General features: G+C 39.5%; 1 protein-coding gene and 1 long non-coding RNA gene across 5 annotated transcripts in view; both read left to right on the forward strand.

Annotated features, from left to right (window-relative positions):
- LOC310639380 overlaps positions 1-21,913 on the forward strand; it is a 472,331-nt gene that overhangs the window by 94,372 nt on the left and 356,046 nt on the right. The window lies entirely within an intron of this gene.
- Positions 1-21,913, forward strand: part of DIDO1 (death inducer-obliterator 1) — a 68,650-nt gene that overhangs the window by 19,700 nt on the left and 27,037 nt on the right. For all 4 annotated transcript variants that reach the window (XM_083360814.1, XM_083360815.1, XM_083360817.1 and 1 more), the window contains 4 exons: positions 909-1,782; positions 3,852-4,170; positions 6,197-6,394; positions 8,715-8,940. In XM_083360814.1, coding sequence (XP_083216940.1) covers positions 909-1,782; positions 3,852-4,170; positions 6,197-6,394; positions 8,715-8,940 — 1,617 coding nt within the window. The remainder of the gene's footprint in view (positions 1-908; positions 1,783-3,851; positions 4,171-6,196; positions 6,395-8,714; positions 8,941-21,913) is intronic.

Raw genomic sequence — 21,913 nt, forward strand, 5'->3', positions numbered from 1 at the left:
AGGTCATCACCAGCACCTTGAATCTCACCCGAAGGGCAACCGGAAGCCAATGCAGCTCGCGGAGTAGAGGTGTTACATGGGAGTATCGGGAGGCCCCCATCACAACTCGCGCGGCCGCATTCTGCACCAGTTGAAGCCTCTGGGTGGTCCTCAAGGGCAGCCCCATGTAGAGAGCGTTGCAGTAGTCTAAACGGGAGGTCATGACCGTGGTAATGTGACTGCACTTTCCTTGCTGATAAGGATGATGCGGCTTCAGGTTGTGTGCACAGGCATCAAGAATCAGAAGTAGCACACCCCTCCCTCGCCAATAATCAAATTCTGTCCTTTTATAAAGAATGGGGTCAGGTAGCTGAATTTTTCAAAGAGGTACAGGTAGTCCTCAACCTACGACCACAGTTGAGCTCAGAATTTATGTTGCTAAGTGAGAATTTGGCCAAGTGAGTTTTGCCCCATTTTACGACTTGCCACATTTGTTCAAGTGCATCACTGCAGTTGTTAAGTGAATCTGGCTTCCCCGTTGACTGCTTGTCAGAAGGTTGCAAAAGATGATCACGTGACCCCTGGGGACACTGCAACCGTCATAAATATGAACCAGTTGTCAAGCATCCGAGTGTAAAAGGGGATGCTGCAACGGTCGTAAGTGTGAAAAATGGTCACTTTTTTCCGTGCCATTGTAACTTTGAACGGTCACTAAATGAACTGTTGTAGGTTGAGGATGTATTTCTAATGATGGGATAAGAAGGTATATTTGGCTTCATACACTACAAGCGAAGTGAGGCTATATATATTATGCCCTTAAAAGCATTTTGACAGAGAATACTCACAGTATTCCCTATTTCTCCCAGTGTGCTGTTGCTTATGGAAGTGATACAATACTTATAAAAGACTCAATTCATTCCCTTTGTTAGCTGCGGATGAGAAAGATGAACAAAGCAATGAGGATGAACAAAAAACTGTGAAACCCACCAGCAAGGAGTTCAAGAAAACATGGGGCTTTCGTAGAACTACCATTGCAAAGCGAGAAGGCTTAGGGGATGCCGACATGGACATTGCTGAACAAGCATCTCCTCAGCAGCAAAACCTGGCTCCTCGCCGTAGTGGACGGCAGCCCAAGCGTACTGAACGGGTGGAAGAATTTCTCACCACCGTGAGGCGCAGAGGGCGGAAGAATCTTCCCGCAGCTCTTGAGGACCTCAGTGAGCCCGCTTCTTGCCATGTTACCGACGTCGAAACTGCTTCTGAAGGCAGTGTAGATAGTATGCCCGATATAAAAAATGTACCTCCAAAGAACCGTTCTAATGACAGCAAAGGCCAGCCGGCTCGAAAAGGCAGAAGTGCGAAAGAGCACGATGAGGAAGAAGATGAGGAAGATACGTCTGACAGTGATAGTGATGGGTTAACTTTGAAAGAGTTGCAGAACCGTCTGAGGAAGAAGCAGGTTGAAGAGAAGCCCTCGGAGCTGACGCTGAAAGAGTTACAGAATCAACTCAGGAAGAAACACCAAGAACAAATTCCTGCTGAGGCAGCTGATGTCCAGACCAGCGGCCAAATTAAGCATGAAATCACTGTAAAGCAAGAACCAGGAACCACAGATAATGCTGAGGCTGGAGAACAAGGATCTGTCTCCAAGGAAACCAGTGAAGCGGGTCAGATTAAGAAAGAAATAAAATGTGCTTCACAGATCACCGATGAACTTGAAGAATGCACAAAGGGCAAATCGGAAGCAGAAGTATACGACCCCAGTACGCTTTACTGTATCTGTCAACAGCCTCACAACAACAGGTATTCCTTATAAATAATGTCAAAAGTATTTCAGAATGTGGTCCAGTAAACATTTGAGAAATTTAACTTTAAATGTATGCTTCATTAAAGATCAAAACACAGTTTTCATATTAGTGCTTTTACCAACAAATGCTATAGATAGTGATGATAGAAAGGGGAGAATGGAGAATTAAATGATGATGGAAACAACTGCTTATTAATTTAAATGTATGAGAACAATAGCATGTTTTAAATTGCACTGCCACTACAGGGCATTTCCGAAACAGTTTGGTTTCTCGCTGACTGTATTGCATCATAGTAAAAACTCAAAGCATTGAGTGCAGAAAGGGACTATATTATAGCCAAAGCTGGCAGAAGAAAATAGCTACCTTCAAAAATGGAAATAAAGGCCATAGGGACACTTGTTCTTATGGGATATATATACAGGTGAAACTCGAAAAATTATAATATTGTACAAAAGTTCATTTATTTCAGTAATGCAACTTAAAAGGGGAAACTAATATATGAGGTACTCATTACATGCAAAGCAAGATAGTTCAAGCCGTGATTTGTCATAATTGTGATGATTATGGCGTACAGCTCATGAAAACCCCAAATCCACAATCTCAGAAAATTAAAATATTGTGAAAAGGTGCAATATTCTAGGCTCAAAGTGTCCCACTCTAGTCAGCTAATTAAGCCACAACACCTGCAAAGGGTTCCTGAGCCTTTAAATGGTCTCTCAGTCTGGTTCAGTAGGAATCACAATCATGGGAAAGACTGCTGACCTGACAGTTGTGCAGAAAACCATCATTGACACCCTCCATAAGGAGGGAAAGCCTCAAAAGGTAATTGCAAAAGAAGTTGGATGTTCCCAAAGTGCTGTATCAAAGCACATTAATAGAATGTTATGTGGAAGGGCTAAAGAAAAACAGACCTGGTCTGTTGCTCAGTGGTCCAAAGTCCTCTTTTCTGATGAGAGCAACTTTTGCATCTCATTTGGAAACCAAGGACCCAGAGTCTGGAGGAAGAATGGAGAGGCACACACTGCAAGATGCTTGAAGTCCAGTGTGAAGTTTCCACAGTCTGTGTTGATTTGGGGAGCCATGTCATCTGCTGGTGTTGGTCCACTGTGCTTCATTACGTCCAGGGTCAACGCAGCCGTCTACCAGGAGATTTTGGAGCACTTCATGCTTCCTTCCGCAGACGAGCTTTATGGGGATGCTGACTTCATTTTCCAGCAGGACCTGGCACCTGCCCACACTGCCAAAAGCACTAAAACCTGGTTCAATGACAGTGGGATTACTGTGCTTAATTGGCCAGCAAACTCGCCTGACCTGAACCCCATAGAGAATCTATGGGGCATTGCCAAGAGAAAGGTGAGAGACATGAGACCGAACAATGCAGAAGAGCTGAAGGCCACTATTGAAGCATCCTGGTCTTCCATAACACCTCAGCAGTGCCACAGGCTGATAGCTTCCATGCCACGCCGCATTGAGGCAGTAATTGCTGCAAAAGGGGCCCAAACCAAGTACTGAGTACATATGCATGCTTATACTTTTCAAAGGTCCGATATTGTTCTATGTGCTCTCCTTGTTTTATTGATTGCATGTAATATTCTAATTTTCTGAGATTGTGGATTTGGGGTTTTCATGAGCTGTACACCATAATCATCACAATTATGACAAATCACGGCTTGAACTATCTTGCTTTGCATGTAATGAGTATCTCATATATTAGTTTCCCCTTTTAAGTTGCATTACTGAAATAAATGAACTTTTGCACGATATTCTAATTTTTCGAGTTTCACCTGTATAGGTGGCATACAAAGAGAACAAAGCTATGAATGAGTGAACACCACAGTAGAATTCCTAATATAAGCCAAAACGTGATTCTCATCTTTTACTAAGATAAAACTGTAAAATTCTGTAAAGAAAAAAAAGAAGTTGTACTCTTTTGGGAGTAATTTCCCCCCCCTATGACTTTGTTAAATTAATTTAACTTCATAAGATATGTACAACAGGACATGCTACATATACCAAATCTGATTGATATATGTTGCTGATATTTTGTTAATGTTTTTTTTTAAGGTTTATGATTTGTTGTGATAGATGTGAGGAATGGTTTCACGGGGATTGTGTAGGTATTTCAGAGGCCCGTGGGCGCCTACTGGAAAGAAATGGAGAAGACTATATCTGCCCAAACTGCACCATTTTGCAAGTGCAAGATGAAATAGTGACGGAAACAGATCGACAGGAAACTGTGCTGGGACAGGTAACAGGTGATGGCACAGAGTTCACAAGCATAGGAACTATTGAACAAAAGTCCATTGAGGATCAAGGCATCAAGGGTCGTATTGAAAAAGCTGCAAATCCAAGTGGAAAGAAAAAACTCAAAATATTTCAGCCTGTGAGTGTTCAAATTACTCAATTTAATTTTACTGAATTATTGGTAAATTTCTGGTGGAAACATTCTGAGTTACCTGCCAAGTATATAATAATAATAGTAGTAGTAGTAGTAGTAAAGTTGGAAGGGACCTTGGAGGTCATCTAGTCCAACCCCTTGCTCAGGCAGGAAACCCTATACCATTTTAGACAAATGGCTGTCCAGTCTCTTGTTTAAAAGTCCAGTCTCTTCTTAAAAATGTCTCTGTGTTAATGTCATATAAAATGTTCACGTTCTGACACCCTAGAAAAGAGCAAGACATGTCTTGTAAAATAAAACTTTTTGTAGTATTATTATTAAACTTAACAAAAACATAAAATTCAAGTAAAAATAAGAAAGTGGGAAGTTAGGGAAGGAGAGAAAAGAAAAAAAGGCATTAACTTTCAACTCCTATTAACTGCAGTAGAATAAAAGTGGTAACATTATACAGCCTCAACTTTTTATTTTTGCATCCTTAATATATGCTATTTCTCTAACAACAAACCTTTCTCAGCAGCAAATCCAAAAGTCAGAGATTCAGTTATTGCACAAAATCTAGAAACTGTTTCGTAGTAGAAAGAAAATTGGATGCATTATTTTCTTTGATTGAAGTAGTTAATTTGGCCATCTCTGCAAGTTCCATTACTTTTTCCGGCCATTTTTCCATTGTGGGAAATAATTCTTAGCTCATGTTTACTTTTGTATCCTGTTAGGGGTTCAGTTACTTATTCTGTGAATTTAATTATGTTTTCATCATACACAACTCAAGGTTCTAAGCCCCTCTTGAACGCAATTGCTGAAAATCAATAGCCTATTATCCTTTTTAAATATAATACAATGAAAATAATAATGTAAAATCTTCATGGAAAAAAGTCTATATGATACAGGCCTCCAATCCCATGGATTGTTATTTTGTCATAGTTCTTTGCTGAGACAAATCATTCCACCATGTTTAGAATAGAAGAATAGAATTAGAATTAGAATTAGAATTAGAATTAGAATTAGAATAGAATAGAATAGAACAGAACAGAATATATGGAATGGAATAGAATAGAATAGAATTAGAATAGAATAGAATAATGGAATGGAATAGAATAGAATAGAATAATGGAATAGAATAGAATAGAATAATGGAATAGAATAGAATAATTAGAATAGAATAATGGAATGGAATAGAATAGAATAGAATAGAATGGAATAGAATAATGGAATGGAATTGGAATGGAATAGAATAGAATAGAATAGAATAGAATAGAATAGAATAGAATAGAATAGAATAGAATAGAATAGAATAGAATAGAAGCTGGAAGTCTTCTAGTCCAGCCCCCTGCTTGAGCAGGAAGACCTATACCATCTCAGACAAGTAACTGTCTAGCCCAGGGGTAGGCAACCTTGGCTCTTTTATGGCTCGTGGACTTCAACTGAGCCAGAATTCTGGGAGTTGAAGTCCACGAGTCATAAAAGAGCCAAGGTTGCCTACCCCTGGTTGCCTAGCCTCTTCTTAAATGATCTCCAGTAATGGAGCGCCCATGATTTCTGGAGGCAAAGCTGTTCCACTGGTTAATTGTCCTTACGTCAGGAAGTTCCTCCTTAATTCCAGGTTGCTTCTCTCTCTGATCAGTTTCCAACCATTGTTTCTTGTCCTGTTATGGCTTATGTTATGGCTTAGCATAATGTATTACCCTAGGAGAAAAGGACAAGAAGTACAATTTGATGGGGAAAACAGCAATGGAAAACTGTATTTTATTTCTTAACAATTATTGCACGCTAGAAGCCAAGACATGTGCAATGACAGACATGCCTATAATTACTTGCAAACACCTTTAATAAAGATAGAAATGGATCTGTTTGGAAGGAAACCAAACAGCTGACACCTTCATTTTTCAGAGCACCATATATAAAAGTATTAGTAAGCTAATAAAATTCCGCACGGTTACGTAGCTAAGTAAAATCTATTGTAAACACGTACGGTATTACGGCGGTAAAATATTTTCTGTATGCTACATTTCAGGTGGTTGAAGATCCCGAAGCAGCCAATTGCATTGGCCCAGGATGCTGTAAGGTGGCTCAGCCAGGTTCAGTATACTGTGGGAATGAGTGCATCCTGAAGCACGCTGCTGCTACCATGAAATTCCTCAGCGAAGGCAAAGAACAAAAACCCAAGGAGAAAACCAGACCCAAGCCTGCTCTGATAAAACCTCAGACTATGGTAAGTCTGGATTCGCATTAAATCACATAAAAGTAGTCCTTGAATTACCACCCTCCATTTAGAAACCCTCCAGAGTTGCAGTGACACCGAAGAAAGTTAACTTGCAGCCAACCTTCATGCTTACGGCCATCCCAGAGTCGTCAAAGTAAGACGATACAAATTTGGATGCTTTCCAATCGGCATATATTTATGATCGTTACAGCATCACGGGTTCATGTGATCATCATCATGCAACCTTCCCAGCTGGCTTCTGGCAGTCATTTGGGGACAGCTAGATCGCTTAATGATCCTGGGATTCACTTAAAAACTGCAGTTACTCAGTTAACAAGCAAAAAAGGTCATAAAATAAAGCACAAGTCACTTAACCACTGCCCTGCTTAGCAACAGATGTCCTGGTCCCAATTATGGTCATAAGTCAAGGACTGCTTGCAGTCTCTTGGTGATTGTTTGATTTCAGAAGACAAATGCCCCTGTATGGCAATATAGTTTTATTATTTACCCAACCTCTGTGCAAATTACTTTTGCCGTTTAGTATGCACTTACAACGCAGTGCTTCCTGTATTCATATAATCCTGGATACATCGCTCTTTTCTCGATTTCTACTATTGTAAAATCATTAGTGTGAGAAAGATTTCAAACACAGAAAAGAGTGTTGGTCACAGAAAGGTCATTTGACTTTTAAAGGTTACCACATTCAAAGAGAAAAAGTATAAAAATATTTTTTTCTGGAAAATGCACTTAGTATGACTTTTGAGTGTTTAGTGCCCTGTTTAAAAGCCCTCTGAAACCTGCATAATTATTCCAGAATGCTTCCAACTCTTCTTTGACATAACAGTTTCATATTCCAATATAATTCCATGACCGATTACATAGCTATGTAACACTAGCTATATTTTTGATGATCTAGGCAATTCTAAGGGATGTTCATCCTGCTGTTGCATTGAAATAGCTAGCTCAGTTTTTCTCAACTGTGGCAATCAGAATTCCCCAGCCAGGACAACTGAATTAAGCTTTAGTGCAGTGTTTCTCAACCTTGGCAATATTAAGATGTGTGGACTTCAACTCCCAGAATTCCTCAGCCAGTCTTGTGTGGAATTGTATCATGTATAGTTGCATTTTAAAAAAGGAGAGTATTGATATATAAAAATACAAGTGAAATGCATTTTTCAGTATTATGTAAATATTAACATCGAATAATATTTATAATGCAGTATTACTTTCTAAAACTTTCCTTTTAAACATGAATAAAAATATTCATTTGTAACACAGTATTGGATACAGCCTAAGGAGCAGTATGAATACATTATTGTACTATTGTATAAAAAGATAATGTATTTCTTAAAAGGAAAAAATCCTACATCATACTGCTTAGGAGAAAAGGCGCAAAAGAAAAAATTCTAGAAAATAACAAGTATAAATAACAAAAATACAAGTAAATAAAATCCAATTTACTTTATGTTTAATTCAAAATATAAAACACACACACACAAAAAACATTTTCCAATTTTATTATGGAGTTTTTGATTATGAAGAATCATTGTCCAGTATTTTCTCTTCATCTGGATGTAACATATTTAACAACATTAATAGTTTCGCAATAAAAATAATATACTGTACATTATCTCGATCATTACAGGTGTTCCTTTATATTTCTTCTTACCCTGTTTTTAACAAGTTTTCAGAGCAGCTGATTAACAGATTCATGAATACAAATATTTTTTAATACATCAAATGGTAGGAAAAAACCCAGCACCAAGCCATTCTTATATGTATTTTACCCCCGGGCAGATTTTTTTGAATTAAGTTTGTTTTTACAACTGCATAGTGAATTAAAAAAAATTAGCACGTTCCTGAATGGGGCAATTCTTATGCTTATTGTATTATTGTAGATTTTGGTCAAGCTTCCCATTTTTCTTAATAATTGAAGGTATAATTAGATCTTGATTGCTATCAGAGTAGCAGCATCACAGGTTTCGCTAAGCCAAATACTTACTGAAATGTTTTTGTCTTCATTTAAGGGTAATTAATGTGTGTCAGAAGTGATTTCAAGTTGGTAGGTAAAGATTTTTGTATACGTGTGCAATATTAGGATTAGTCTGCTAGAAATTCAAACGCTTTTATCAGCAGGAAATATTTTAAGGCTATGTGCAGAATGAGAGATTGTGTCTGGGATGTGATTTCTGCTTGTAAAAAAAGTACAGTGTATCTTTTTGCATAACCATATTTCCAGTATATCTAAATTGATTTGCCCTCTTCCTATGTCATGATGATTTCATCATTGCAACAATATAGTGATTAGGGGGTTCTGCTGGTTACACAGGCGGGTACCAAACCTTTGTCCATGCAGAAGAGGCCAGTTGCTGAGAAGAGAGAGATGATCATGAAGAAAACACCAGTGGCCATTATTAAGACAGAAGCGAACGCTCAGACAGTTGCTAAAGAGCCAACTCCGGAGAGCGCCACGCCATCCTGGGCCAGCGATCATAATTATAATGCAGTAAAGCCAGAACAGACTCCTGCCATTTCACCAGCACTGTTATTCAAATGTATGTATTTTCCAGGGATATTCTTCTGCAGTCGTTTATTCTTCCTATCAATACATTTTCAATTTTGGGGCCATCCCCCCAAAAACGAAACACAAAACAAAACCCCAGGGATTTTTAATGGCTCCCTTGCTCTATCTTCAAAGATTGACACACATATTTCTCAGGGGAAATTCCTTGCATAGTGTTAATAGCAACTCGGGTGTTCTGATTTAGTTGTATAAAATTTTGAATTTAATCTGCAAAGGTAGGCATAGTTTCCTTTTATGTGCTCCATAGATGGTAGCTATAGTCTTAACAGAAGCTAGGTAAAATGGTTTACAATATTAATATTATTATGTAATGTACAGAGTAATTGTATCTACTGTTGAGATTGGCCCCTTGTTAGTCCTTTGCATTTTGACTTAAGAAATGTCAGAATTTGTAAGCTTTTAAGGGATTTGAACCATTAATTTACCTCTTTACACAAACACACCTTTTTATCGGTTTTGAAGAAAAAACTCCTACCAAGAAAACGAATCTCCTGAAGTGATTCCAGAAGCCCAGCATAAATCCAGATGCTTCTTTTTGTTTTTTGCTTTTTTTAAAAAAAAAAAAGTGCTATATAAGTTCTCTTCAAAACAGGAGACTGAGAATTCTCATCTTACATATAAGTATACAGAATATCTTTAACATCTCGGTAGCTTATGAAGGTAAGTAAGTGGATGCTTGATAATGTAAAACCATTCTTTTAAGAACTTTTTACCCTTCTGTTTACGTTGCAGTCTGGATTTTGCCTTTTTCATTTCTGATGTATTATTTGAATCAATGTGTACCTTGATAGGGTTCCGGGCATGCAAAAGAATTGACTTCATTTTTCCCCCCCATAACCTCTGATGGCTGAGTTTGGCTACATCTTTATAACCATTGGAAGATGACTTTGGTGAACACCCCCTGGAGGAGTGGAGCTCCTAGACTTGAGGAGAAACTATGCAGAACATCTTCCTGTTCCCCTTCACATGAGGGGTGTAGTCCTCCATGTTTACAGTTCTTGCTTGACGGGCATAAGAAGAAATACTTTGTTTCTAAGGCTTGTAAATCTTGAACCCTTATTTTAAACTCCTATGACGTTTTCTAGGAGTGTCATAGAATCATAGGGTTGGAAGAAGGGACCTTGGAAGCCTTCCAGTCCAACCTCGAATAGTTTTTCCTCCGTCTTTTCATTAATTGAGATGACCAGTTGAACATTTCCAAAAGGAATCGATCCTTTCCTTCCTGCTACTCTTATAACTGCATACTTGCTGGGCAGTTCGGGTATTAACAATTACATTTTTCATATAAGTATTCTTGTAAGTAGGATAATAACAAAATTGGAGCCTTTTTCTAAAAAGACTTTCTAAAGTTAAAAGGAGATCTGTAGCTTGGTCATGTTTTTATGGTCGCTGATGGACACAGAAATGAATGCATTCAGTTCAGTTTATGTTTAGTGAAGAACTTCCACCACTTTAGGACATTTTGGCTTGTCTTTGAAGGTAAGTTAATTGCTGTCTTGAAGTTCTTTATGTCTTTCATAAACATACATACATTAAATTAGCTCCGTTATGCTGCGATGATTGAGGTTGTACAAGAAAGAGCTACGTTCTCTTAGTGTAGGAGAGTTAAGCAATATTTGTAAATAGTAATTAATGGTTAGTATAGTGAGTACAGTATGAATTAACCATATGCAGAAGTTCAGGTGATTGTTACCTAATGAAGTAAGATTGGATCTCCTAGGCACACAAAGCAGTCTTTATTTTTATATTTATATGTCTTTCAGCCTTTGAAAGAGACACCAATATTGTAGGAAATGGTATGTTCAGCAGCATTTGGTGTTAAGGCTATGTCACCATAGTTGAATAACAGAATAACTTGGCTCCAGTTGCCTTTGTATCCCTGTTTATTGTTCACAAATACGTAAAATAACTTAAAATGTGTGTCTTCTGTTTGGTACCTAAACTAATGTCCTCAGAGTGTTGGGAAGATCTCCACCATAATATCTGGACTTCAGGGTTGTTATTTTTATTTTGAGAAGGGGGGGGAAGACTTTAATTAGATGTTACATCTTTGAAATGTCTAGCTGAGCTAAATGTAGCTGAGCTAAATCTCAGGCAGCCTAGTGCTTAATTCTGAAAAAAATTACACACTTTATGATGGTTCCAGATTTTTGGCTTCAAGAAAACACCTAGTGTACTTCCGACCATCCAATATTGTTCTTGACAGAGGTGCAAATGAGAAGAATTAACAGATAACTCTAGTGGTCAGTTCTTTGAGAGGAAAAGCACTATATATATATTTTTCTAGTAGATTAAGGAAAATCAGTAATGCTCTTAGAAGAGAAAGCAGAATAGTTTTAGCACAATAGCGCATCAACATGTTATTAGGCCTGGAACACTAAATTCTATCTTAAATTTAGCTTGAAAGGATTGCCTAATAATAAGATTAAGAAAGTTATGAAATTAGATAACATTTATGATTTGAGGTTAATTTAGTATTTTATAATATCCTTTACAATGATACAAGAGGCAGTGAATCCTTTACTTAATTTGGACCTTGATTCTAAGTTCCTTATATCTAAAACTAACTGCCAAGCTATTCCACAGTTCTTGAATTTATGTCAGACAAATGAATATGCTGATTATATTAAGGAATGGAATTTCAAAGTACTAGCACAGCTGCACTATAAAAGCAAAGACAAGTCACAACTTGTCCCTGCTGTAATGGTATCTTTATTTTGTATTAGTATTTCAGGTGCTGCTCTTTATTCTTCGTCAGTGAATGAAATAGAATGTTTTATTTATTGCATCATTCTGAAGGTGCATTGCTTCTTAGCCTTTGACATGGCCTTGAGATAAATGTAGTCACAAAAATGATGGTTTTGAGAATCCAAATAATGGACAAAATCATAACACGGTAATAAGCTTTAATTGGAAATCCAACCAGTATATCACAAGGATAAGACTTGTGCCACCCACTGGGGAGAAAAAAGAAAAATATCCTACATTTTACTGTTCTCATCACTTTGATTCTGGCTGTTCGGAACGTTTAATCTCATTTCACATCTCTTTTGCTCAGCCACCAGGAAAGGGGGAGTCAGTAGTATGACTAGAATCAAGAATCAATCAGTAGCTGCCTAGAGTTAAAAAAAAAAGTCAGAAGGACAGATATGTAAAGGAAAGAAAAAATTGCAGTGAATGCTTTAAAATAATTGAAAAGCTGTTTTTCTTTTTGTAAAAAAAAACTAAAGGAGGCTATAAGTAGCTAGATAAATCAACGAAAAACAGATACGCAATTAAGAGTAGGAAATAAACCCTTCACAAGGCAAAAAAATATATTTTAAAGAAAAGAAATCATTGTGCTAATCCAGATTAAGTCTGTCTTCATCAGAGAAGCAAGCAGTAAAAATTCTGATCCTTTATCATCACAAACAGTACCTTGCTCTCTGTTAATGGTTTTGCATATCAAAATGTCCTATATGGAGGGTTTATAAGATAGCAATAGCACTTAGATTTATATACTGCTTCATAGTGTTTATAGCCCTCTGTAAGCAGTTTACAGAGTCAGCATATCACCCCCAACAATCTGGCTCCTCATTTTACCAAGCTCGGACAGGATGGAAGGCTGAGTCAACCTTCAGTTGGTCAGGATCAAACTCCTGGCAGTGGGCAGAGTCAGCCTGCAATACAGCATTCTATCCACTGCACTACCAGGGCTCTAGCATATTATAAGATGGAGCTGGGATAGGATAGTAAGGATAATGTTTAGGATAATAAGATACTGTTCCCTGACAGAAAATACTCTAGGGACTAAATGTATCTTACCTTGGGCCATGCTTATAGTTGCTCTTAGTTACGTAGAATTTAGGCATAAATACAATAATCTGTGCATAAAACCTAAGAATAAGTTAATTTTTGTTTCTGAAAATAGTTCAGAAACAGTTGAGTTGCCTTTGTTAATTTGTATTAGAAAATCAGTGGTGACATCAGAGTGATATTACACTTAAAGTGTAATTGGGACTTAAAGTGACTAGAGTAGTAGGAAAGTTCTCAAGGTTTAGCTTGAATATTCAGAGGAACAGGAAACAGTCCTACATCTAACAGTAATGAGGCTCCTTGAACGTCTGTGTTCAAGGACAGCAAACCAGTGTTTTCCAGAGACATCAAATTTCTCACTTGAAACTTATAAGGCAAGATTGACTTTACAGCTTAATTCTTAAAAAAAAAGGTTCTGCACCTTGGAGCACCACAGGCAGAATACAAAGATCGATATGAAATTATTTTAAAAAAACACGGTATTTTATGGAATTAAAAAGAATCAGGGTTCAATTCTTACCTAAACAAGGGCACTTGGGAGCAAAGGGAATGGATGAGTCGCTCCATTAAATTTTTTCAGGAATGCTCAAAATTATTTAGGTTGTCCTTTCCAGCCTTTTCTTAGCCAAATGCTGAATGTTATTGCTCTATATAATATGTTCTGTTTTCTTTATCATTTTCTTAAGCTGGCTGAATAAGTCATTAGAAATCTTTTCACCTCTTCCTTCCCCCTCAAGTAAAAGGGGTTCTCCATGCTGGTGTATCGTATATCCAGTATTAGAGACCAGGAATCAGATCCAGACTGCTGTGGCGGCTTCTGTTGTGCCTGAAAGCAGCAAATGGAAGCTGAAGAGGCCCTCCGTGGAGCAACATCTTCAAGACCTACCTGAGGAGATTTAAGCGGTGGGCTGCACCAGATATTGTGGGGTGGAGTGTGTACCAGCTGCAGAATCACACACAAATCTGCACTGGGAGCGGGTGGGAAAGAAAAGTATATAGATCATTCCTACCCCACAGGCCAACAACTGAGAATTTTGAATATTCCAGGAAGACCTATAGTCTTGGCCCCAGACCACCGTCAGCCCAAGATGCACCAATTGAGGGTTTTGTAATTGGTGTGGGTCTTGAGTGATTCACTTGGAAAAACCAGGCTTCCTTTCCTGTGTTTAGTAAGACCCCCGATGATAACGTTCGGTAAAAAGCCATGCAACCTCTTGCATTCTTCCAGTTGACTTGAAAACGGGTACCTCTGCTGTTTTTGTTTTTTTGTTTTTTTGTTTTTTTTGAAATCCGGTGGGAAACGTGGACATACCGTTTAAGCAATAGCTTATCTTTCTTTTGTTACGCAAGTGCATTCACCTCTCTGCAGCTCCCTGTTCCTCTTGTTTTAAAGCTGGGCGAAGCATAGAGGAGTGGATGCCTTTTGTTTTAGTAGCAATGCATTGATGCAAAAACATGAAAATCAAACCTTGAACGTACGTAACGGCAACGATTTATTTAACTGAAGTTTTTAATTTTTGCAGCTGCCCAACTCAACCAAGGGGTTCCATTTGTTCAAACTAGAGACAAAAAAAACAAAAAAACAAAACAAAAAAAACAACAACCAAAGCTGACCTGAATCAAGAATGAACACGATGAGCGGTGTGGAATTAGGCAACTGCTCCTACACAACATATCTCTTTCCTTGTGCTTTTTATAAGGAGATCTGGGCGTGAATCTGATAATGTCTTGTCGGATATTGTGTGCCTGATACTTGGGTTTCAAACTGGGGTTGCTTTCAAGTTGCATGAGGGCTGGTGGGAGGATTACAGTCAAGGGCTACCTTGAAAAGCACAAGTCCTAGTAGTACCTTCCTCCAACCTCTGACATCTGCAGGTGAGGTTGACATCTGCAGAAAGTAAACATTAGGCTTGGGAGAGAGATTTAAGTCCTTTTCAAGCATGCTGATATAGGAATTGGGCTCTGCAGTGTGATGTGCATCTTCTAATACAGTGCCCATGCAGGGACAGTATGAAAAGCTGTGGTAAGTAAATTTGTAGAGTGTCTACACTTGTTTGTTTGTCTTAAGATTGTTTTTCAGATGAATAGAAGTGCATGGAAGAGGCCTCCTTTTGTGAGTAAAATACCCCCTTCAGCCAAAGTTTGAGCTGCTCATTTCATAATTTTGGGTGGGTTTTGAAGTCTCTTTGGTCCCCAAGGTTTATTCACTCCTCTAGAAATCTTTTATTTCATTCCATGTGTGTGTGTGTACAGATCATTAAAAAGAAAAACAAACCTGTGTTAAAAGTAGAACGGTACAATTTTATAACTTTATAACTTTTGTCAGTACATAAATAAAAACCAAATTGTGGGAAGCCAACTGTTAACCACGTTTAATTAAACACATTCATGTTTTTAGAGGCCAGAACAAAAGAGGAAAATTTCAACTTCAAACCATAGCAACATGGCAAAAGAGCGATGTACTCAGGCTATCGGCGCTTGAAGGGGGGCTCTTTGTAGTCCATTAGCTTAGCCAGCATTCCAGTGTTTCGTTCCCCAGAAGATAACGGTACATAACAATGGCTTGGCTCACTTTTGAGAGGAGGGTCAGAATTCAGAATGCTCTGAAGCACTGTGAGCTGTTTTGCGTGTATCCTGGGTGTGGCAGAATTGGAATAAGGCCTCTAGGGGTTTTAGTCTGTTGCATATTTCTCCAATACTCCCTGCTTTACAGAATGGATACCTGGGGATAAAAACCAAAAACATTCTGAGATTCCCATGAACCAGCTACTGTGGAAATCATTAGAAAATTGGAGATTATTATTTATTAAATTTATTGGCCGCCCATCTTGCCACAAGGATATTGCAGATCGTTTTAGATGGATAAATAGCACACATCTTTTGCCAGAAATCAACCTAATAATTTTGTTTTATAAGTCGGTGCGCAAAATCTCAGGCAACCTTTGTAAAGCTGACACCGAAAACCCTGAAAATAGATGACAAAAGAAAAAAAAACCCCTGAAAATAGATGACAAGCAATCTCACGTCCTCTTTCCTATATTGCCAAATCCCCTTGTTCGTGGTTCGATGTTCTGAATTGTAGGATCTCATTGATCCTTTTCTAGTGCAGGGTCTACCCAACCACATTCTCTTGGCCCTTGCCTCGCATTTCACATTTGCACTGTTGCTGGTTTTCAGATTACGTACAAAGCCCTTGTAACAAAGCAGTTCTGTGTGCTGGTCAATAAGATGTCGCCAGGTCTGCTACTAATACATATTTTACTGAAGAGGATGAAATAGTAGAATTCAAATAGGCCCATCTTGTGTACAAACAGTTCCTATATAGTTTAGATTAATGGTAGTCATAATGTCAGCAAGACACTTCATTTCCCCCCCCCTTTTCCCCCCCTTGATTTGTTGCCATGATTCCATCTGAAACAAAAAACTTAAGGCTACACATACCCTACAGTAAATTGAAAATTCCTTGCTGTGGCTTAGCTAATGTGTGAATCCAAGTAGTATGGTTTGTAAGGCATGAGTTTTGACTATAGCGTGCGACTTGTCCACTCCAAAAGTAGCCATTTTGATTTTCTTTCTCAGAATATTAATGGTGTCTGCTGCACTGATCTGGCAGTTTGTTTTTATTGTTTTAGATATATAATTCTGGGAATGTTCTGTGAGCAGAATAGGTTACCCATATTCAAATGTAAGATTAAAGATGATTATAATGCCATCTGAATCCGCAAAATATCCTGTCCCGATGGTGCTTCACCTTGGAATAGGTTAGGTGTTCTGATTTAATTGCTTTTTTTTTTTGTAATGAGAAAAAGGAAGGAGCAAAGTTAGGAGCAATTTATAGCAATAAGGAAGTACATCTGCATTTTAGCAGTCACCGAGGGATAAAATCTTAAGGTAACTCAACTGTGGGAGTGGTACCCAGATTCTATTTAATTTTAACATTCACCGAACTTTAAAAGTATTTTAAGAAATTTGTCTTCCGTGAATCTGGGGGTGATTTGGAAAAGACATAGCTTAGATACAAAGGCTGCCTTCATACTTCTCAAAATGGGCATAATTTGTTACAATACCTTCAGTTTGTCTTGACTCAGGTAGACACAGACCAATTGTTAGCCATTTTATGCAGAGGTAGCAATTGTAACACCCACCCACCCACCAGGCCTGGGCTTTAATCCATCACCATCTTGTGGACTCTCCATGGATTGTGCACAGATCTGCCTCAGCATGAGAGACCACATCACTCTTACATCTTCAGCATATAACTTAAGAGGCCAAGTGGCTTTCTGTCCATGGGATGACATGAAATCTAGGAATCGGATTTGCCACTCCAGGAAAAGGGATCTCGTGCAAGGAATCAAACCTAAGAATGAGCAGATGTTCTCTACCTGGTGGATCTCCACAAAAATCTGCAAATCCAATTCACTGGGTCTGCTTATTAAGGAGGAAAGGAAGTTAAGAGAAAGTTTATCTCCCCTTCAAAGGTTAATGCTGGATCTTCAGATACTTTCCAACCATTCCAATACTGTCTGGTTCAGCGTAGCAACCGTTCCCACAGTGGAATTAGTCACAGAATAGGATTGTTTTGCCCTGCTTTGCCACTTAAAGCCAATTAGCTGAATCTGGGCCATGCATCCAGAAGATGCTTTGAATCGGTGGCAGGCTGTCTGCTGTTCCTCTTGGTTTTGCTCTATGGTGATCCCCCAGCCTCTTTTCTGTGGCTGGAATATTACACAAGATGATGTCACAGAATGAGAATTACGAATGAATATCGGAAGTTCCAGAACTGAAATGTCAGTTGAAGGCAACTTTTATGATGGCTGTCTTTTTCTCCCCTCTCCTAAATCATTCTCGGCTTTTTCGGGGCACTTTCACAGAGTGTCAGTTAGGACATGGGAAATTCTTGTGCTAATTATTCTGGCTGGGAAAGAGCGCATAAAGTGCAACAGGATGAATAAATCTCCTATCCGCCAAAGCTTAGTTGTCCCCCAGAGTGATAACATAATCCACATATCCCCACGAAAGGGGTGAACACTTTCTGAAGTTGAAAAACTAAATAGTGTGGGTTTGTCAGGCTGTTCAGGAGGGATGCAATTGCATGCTTGTAAAAGAATGGGCTGGCAGCTGAAAACGGCAACTCCACCCCACCTCCCAGCTTAAATAAGCAGTGTAGTTGATCTAATGGGATTTAAGAGGGCTGTTTGGCTACAAAGGAAGCCCAAGCAGTGCCATGGACCCTGATAATTAAAGTGATCTCCTCCAAAGAAAGAGCAGGCTTAAAAGTACTGTATAGCAAATGACAAGCGTGCTCATGGTGTGCCTAATCTCCCTGAAGTACATTTGATTATTTTATATAGTTATCAAAATAAAAAAATAACTGAATTTAGCTCTAAGCGTAGGAATACTTGGCTACAGCAGTCTGCTGCTCAGTAGATCTGCTAAGGTGATTGTGTTACAGGGAAATTTATACGTTTGTGCTGTCTGAGCAAGCTCTTGTCTACTCCCATTTTATTCGCCAGACTACGGAGTGCAACTTTTCGGTGGAAAATGGCTTGCTACAGAACTGACCGCAATCACCTGTGTCCCACTCAAGGATAAACCACCTCTTTTGTATTTTGCACTTTAGAAACTGAAAACCTGTGTGTTGGCCAGACCTCCCCCTTCATCCTTAACTGTCATATGGGATGCAGGTACGCACACTCAGTAAACGCCAGAAGAAAAAGCAGGTTTCCTTTCTCAGAGAAAGCTCTCAAGAGCGATGGCTCAAAAAGCTAAAATTTTGACTGGAGACGGGGCAGCGAGGGGAGAGTCTGAGTTGCATTCCAACAGTGGCATCATCTAGTAATGTACAATCAGATTGTGGCACTGCCATCACCTCAGATTTTGAAAGTGCTCATTTAAAAAACAACAACCTATCACACTTTAAATCAAAGGGCAGGTTTTCAGTTTTCAGTGGATGCTTTGTCAACAAACATTTAGGCCCCTTTGACCTGTATGCTTTAAATTTTACGATGTCAACTTGCATTTGAAAGGGTGAAGTAGTAGTGGCTTAGTGTGTCTTGGGGGGGTTATTGTGGAATCACGGTCCCTTTCTCTCTAACCCTCTGGCTGCCCGATTTTTCATTTTTGTGCAGATCTTGCTTCAGTTCACCACAATTTTCCTGTTGGCATAAAGGCAGAAGTGCGATTATGCGTCCTACGGGGCTAATGGTTCAAAATACACTTTAAGTCACTCACTTTTAAAAGTTGGGATGGTGGTTTTAGCTTGCTTTGTCTTTTCCTGAAAGAGCAGGCAAAGGAAAGAGTGAGCTTTTGCGGGGTGTGTGCGTGTGTGTCTCATCTGGGCCTTACAGAGATGTAACCATAGTTAGAAGGTGGGTAACACGGCCGACTGGTTAAACTGAAGCAGTAATAACAAACTTCCAAACTCCCGAAAATAAGGAACCCGGGACAGGGCCTGAGAGTGCAGAAAGAGGCAAGGCTGTCGCATTTCATTGATTCCTAATTGTCCCTGGCATTGACAAGCAGCGAAGTCAACACCGCTGCTAGTTTCCTGTTCATTCCTTTGCAGGCTTCCTTTCCTGAATGTGCAAACCCTGATCTTGGGGCAGCTAAGGCCTGCTTCCTGCCAGGAGTGTCAGAAAAACAGTCTGATGCTCATCAGCTGCAATCCAGACTGAAGCAGCCCTCCCCCCCCTCAGTGCAGAGTCGGGGGGGGGGGCGCTGTGCCTTAGGTCTGGGACTTATTCAAACATGCTGGGGAGGGTGGGTGCCGTCAAGAGACAGGGCCAAAGCCAAAACTAGATTCGTCTTAAATTGTTAGTGTTGCAATCCTTAAGAGTTACATAACTTCTAGTTCCCATTTCCCTGCTGTCGCATTCAAAACTGCCCTTCACAGCCCATGTCTTTCCGTGTTCCATCTATCTGCACAGAGATGCAGTTGTGCCTTTCAGATCTAAAGGAATGCCCTGCACTAAAAGTTAAGAGATGGAAAGGTTTTTCTCTCTTTTTTTAAAAAAAAATCTACTCAAGAATTTTCACTCATCCTGAAATGCAACCGACAAAAGACTTTTCTGGATCGGGTGCCATAAGTGAACAACAGGCATTTTCTGTCGTTGCTGGACAAAGAAATTTGACGCATGTTTGGAGAAAACCTTGGCCGTTGGCCAATCCCTCCTTTCCTCCCCCCTTTCCTCCAGTGTTAATACCGGCTTACTATATATCGAGAGTGCCGTTCTTTCATGCTTTGGATTTGTAGCACGTTTGCCTAGAAAGCTGACGGCTACTATCCATTCCTGTGGACTTCTGAAGCCAGAGTCAGTGCAGCCAGATTTCTTTCAGTTAATGCAGTGTGACTTTCTGCTTTTCACAAGACTTTGGAAGCGCTAAGAGTCATCCCTTGAAAAGATTGCACTGTGTCTTTCAAACATCTTTAAAATGTGAAGAATGGAATTTTTCTCCAAGACTTCCAAGATGCAGTTCCTCTTGGCAGGCAAATGGATGGTCCCTCTTGTCTCTTGAATCCCTGAAAGATTCATTACAAGTTCCCAAGCCGCTGTTTCTCCTTAAAGGGAAAAGCTTTTTTTTTCTTTTTTTTCTTTTAGCTGTCTCTCTCCCTGGAAGTTGACCGCCCGTGGTGCCGTTTACTCTAAAGGGGGGGGGGGAATGGGCTTTCTACTTTATTCCTAAAAACTGTAAATGTAGCAAAGGTCATAATTTATGATTTGTCTGTTCAAATGCCAGACTGCCAAATAGTGATAAATTTGTCTTGCCCCACTTTCCTGTGGCTGAGATTGGGCTTGTCTGAATGGAAATAATCATGTTAATTTATGCTGGTTGCGCTATTCCTGATCAGCCGTCCCTCACCCGGCATCTTGAGCCTTGGGAGGTACAATCACCATTGGACTTCTTCATGAGCTGTATTTATACATCCCTCTACTTTCAAGCCTTAGCTTCCTTCTCACAATTGCTGGGTCAAGGCTGAAGTCTGCAGCTGCTGCTTATGGTCACCTCTGGGCTACAAAACTGCTATTCAGCTGGTCTTTCAAGAGCTGATCCCCATTTCCTGAAATGGAAACACACACACACACACAAAAGGCTCGGATGCAATTTGAGACCTAATCTGCTCCCTGATGGGAGGTTTTGGAGGGGATTTTTTTTGGAAGGGGGGTGGTGTTTGCATACGAATAGTGTTTGAAGATGCAGCCTGGTTCTTTTTTTCATTTTTCCCTCCTGGCCTGCTTCTTTCAAGATGCTGACCACCGATCTGAATTCCTAAGGGGGGGGGAAAGTGGATCCTTGCCCCTTAGGCGCTCATCTCTCCTTTGGTTGGTGTAGAATGATGAGCAGCAGAATGGTGGAGATGAGCCCACGGGAGGGGGGGCAGTCCTCACTTGAGTTTCATTCCTCCCGTTGGGACCCCTTTCCCAGTAAGATTGGGATCGGCTGTCCCAACAAGGCTTGCTTTTATTTGCCTTAAGGCTCCCTGTTGTTCTTAAAGCATTCTTGCCCAATTAGCATTTGCCACTCAAGGGACTCTGCAGGCTCACTTCTGCTTCTGTATCAGGCAATTTCAGCCTCCAAACTTTTAATACATGCGATGGAGGTATGTATACATTTGAGGAATTTCAAATGAAATCGCCCTTCAAGTTTCTTGCGCGTATCACTCTGCAGAGATCGTCTCTGAATTTCTCCTCTGCTTCTGTATGCAGATTGGAACCCGGGTTCATTTTTTACAGGGGCAGCAACAGAACAATGGAAAGTTTCTGCTGAGTGAAAACAACTCTGATCTTGTTCAGGTTTCGCAAGGAGAAAGTAATAACCGGTAGCTAGCAAGAATATTTCTCAGGGCATTTGCTAAGAAGGGACCATTGCAAGCCTGGTGTCACTACTGCCTGTCTTAAAACTAGATTTTAAAAGAAGCCAAAATACGACTTAACTTTGCGCAACGTATTTAGAGTCAGGCAAAAATGTAAAATGACTTAATATCTCTTACATGACGTCCCTATTGTTTTATAAGTAGCTTCAACTAATGTGTAGCAACTGGATTTTTGTTGAGAAATTAAAAAACCCCCCAAATCTACTCATTTTTCCACAATTTTAATGGTTTAGTCAGGTATGTATTGTGAATGCAATGTCAGGATTTTAAAAAAATA

Source organism: Vipera ursinii (genome assembly GCF_947247035.1).
Source record: "Vipera ursinii genome assembly, chromosome: 3".
NCBI lineage: Eukaryota > Metazoa > Chordata > Lepidosauria > Squamata > Viperidae > Vipera > Vipera ursinii.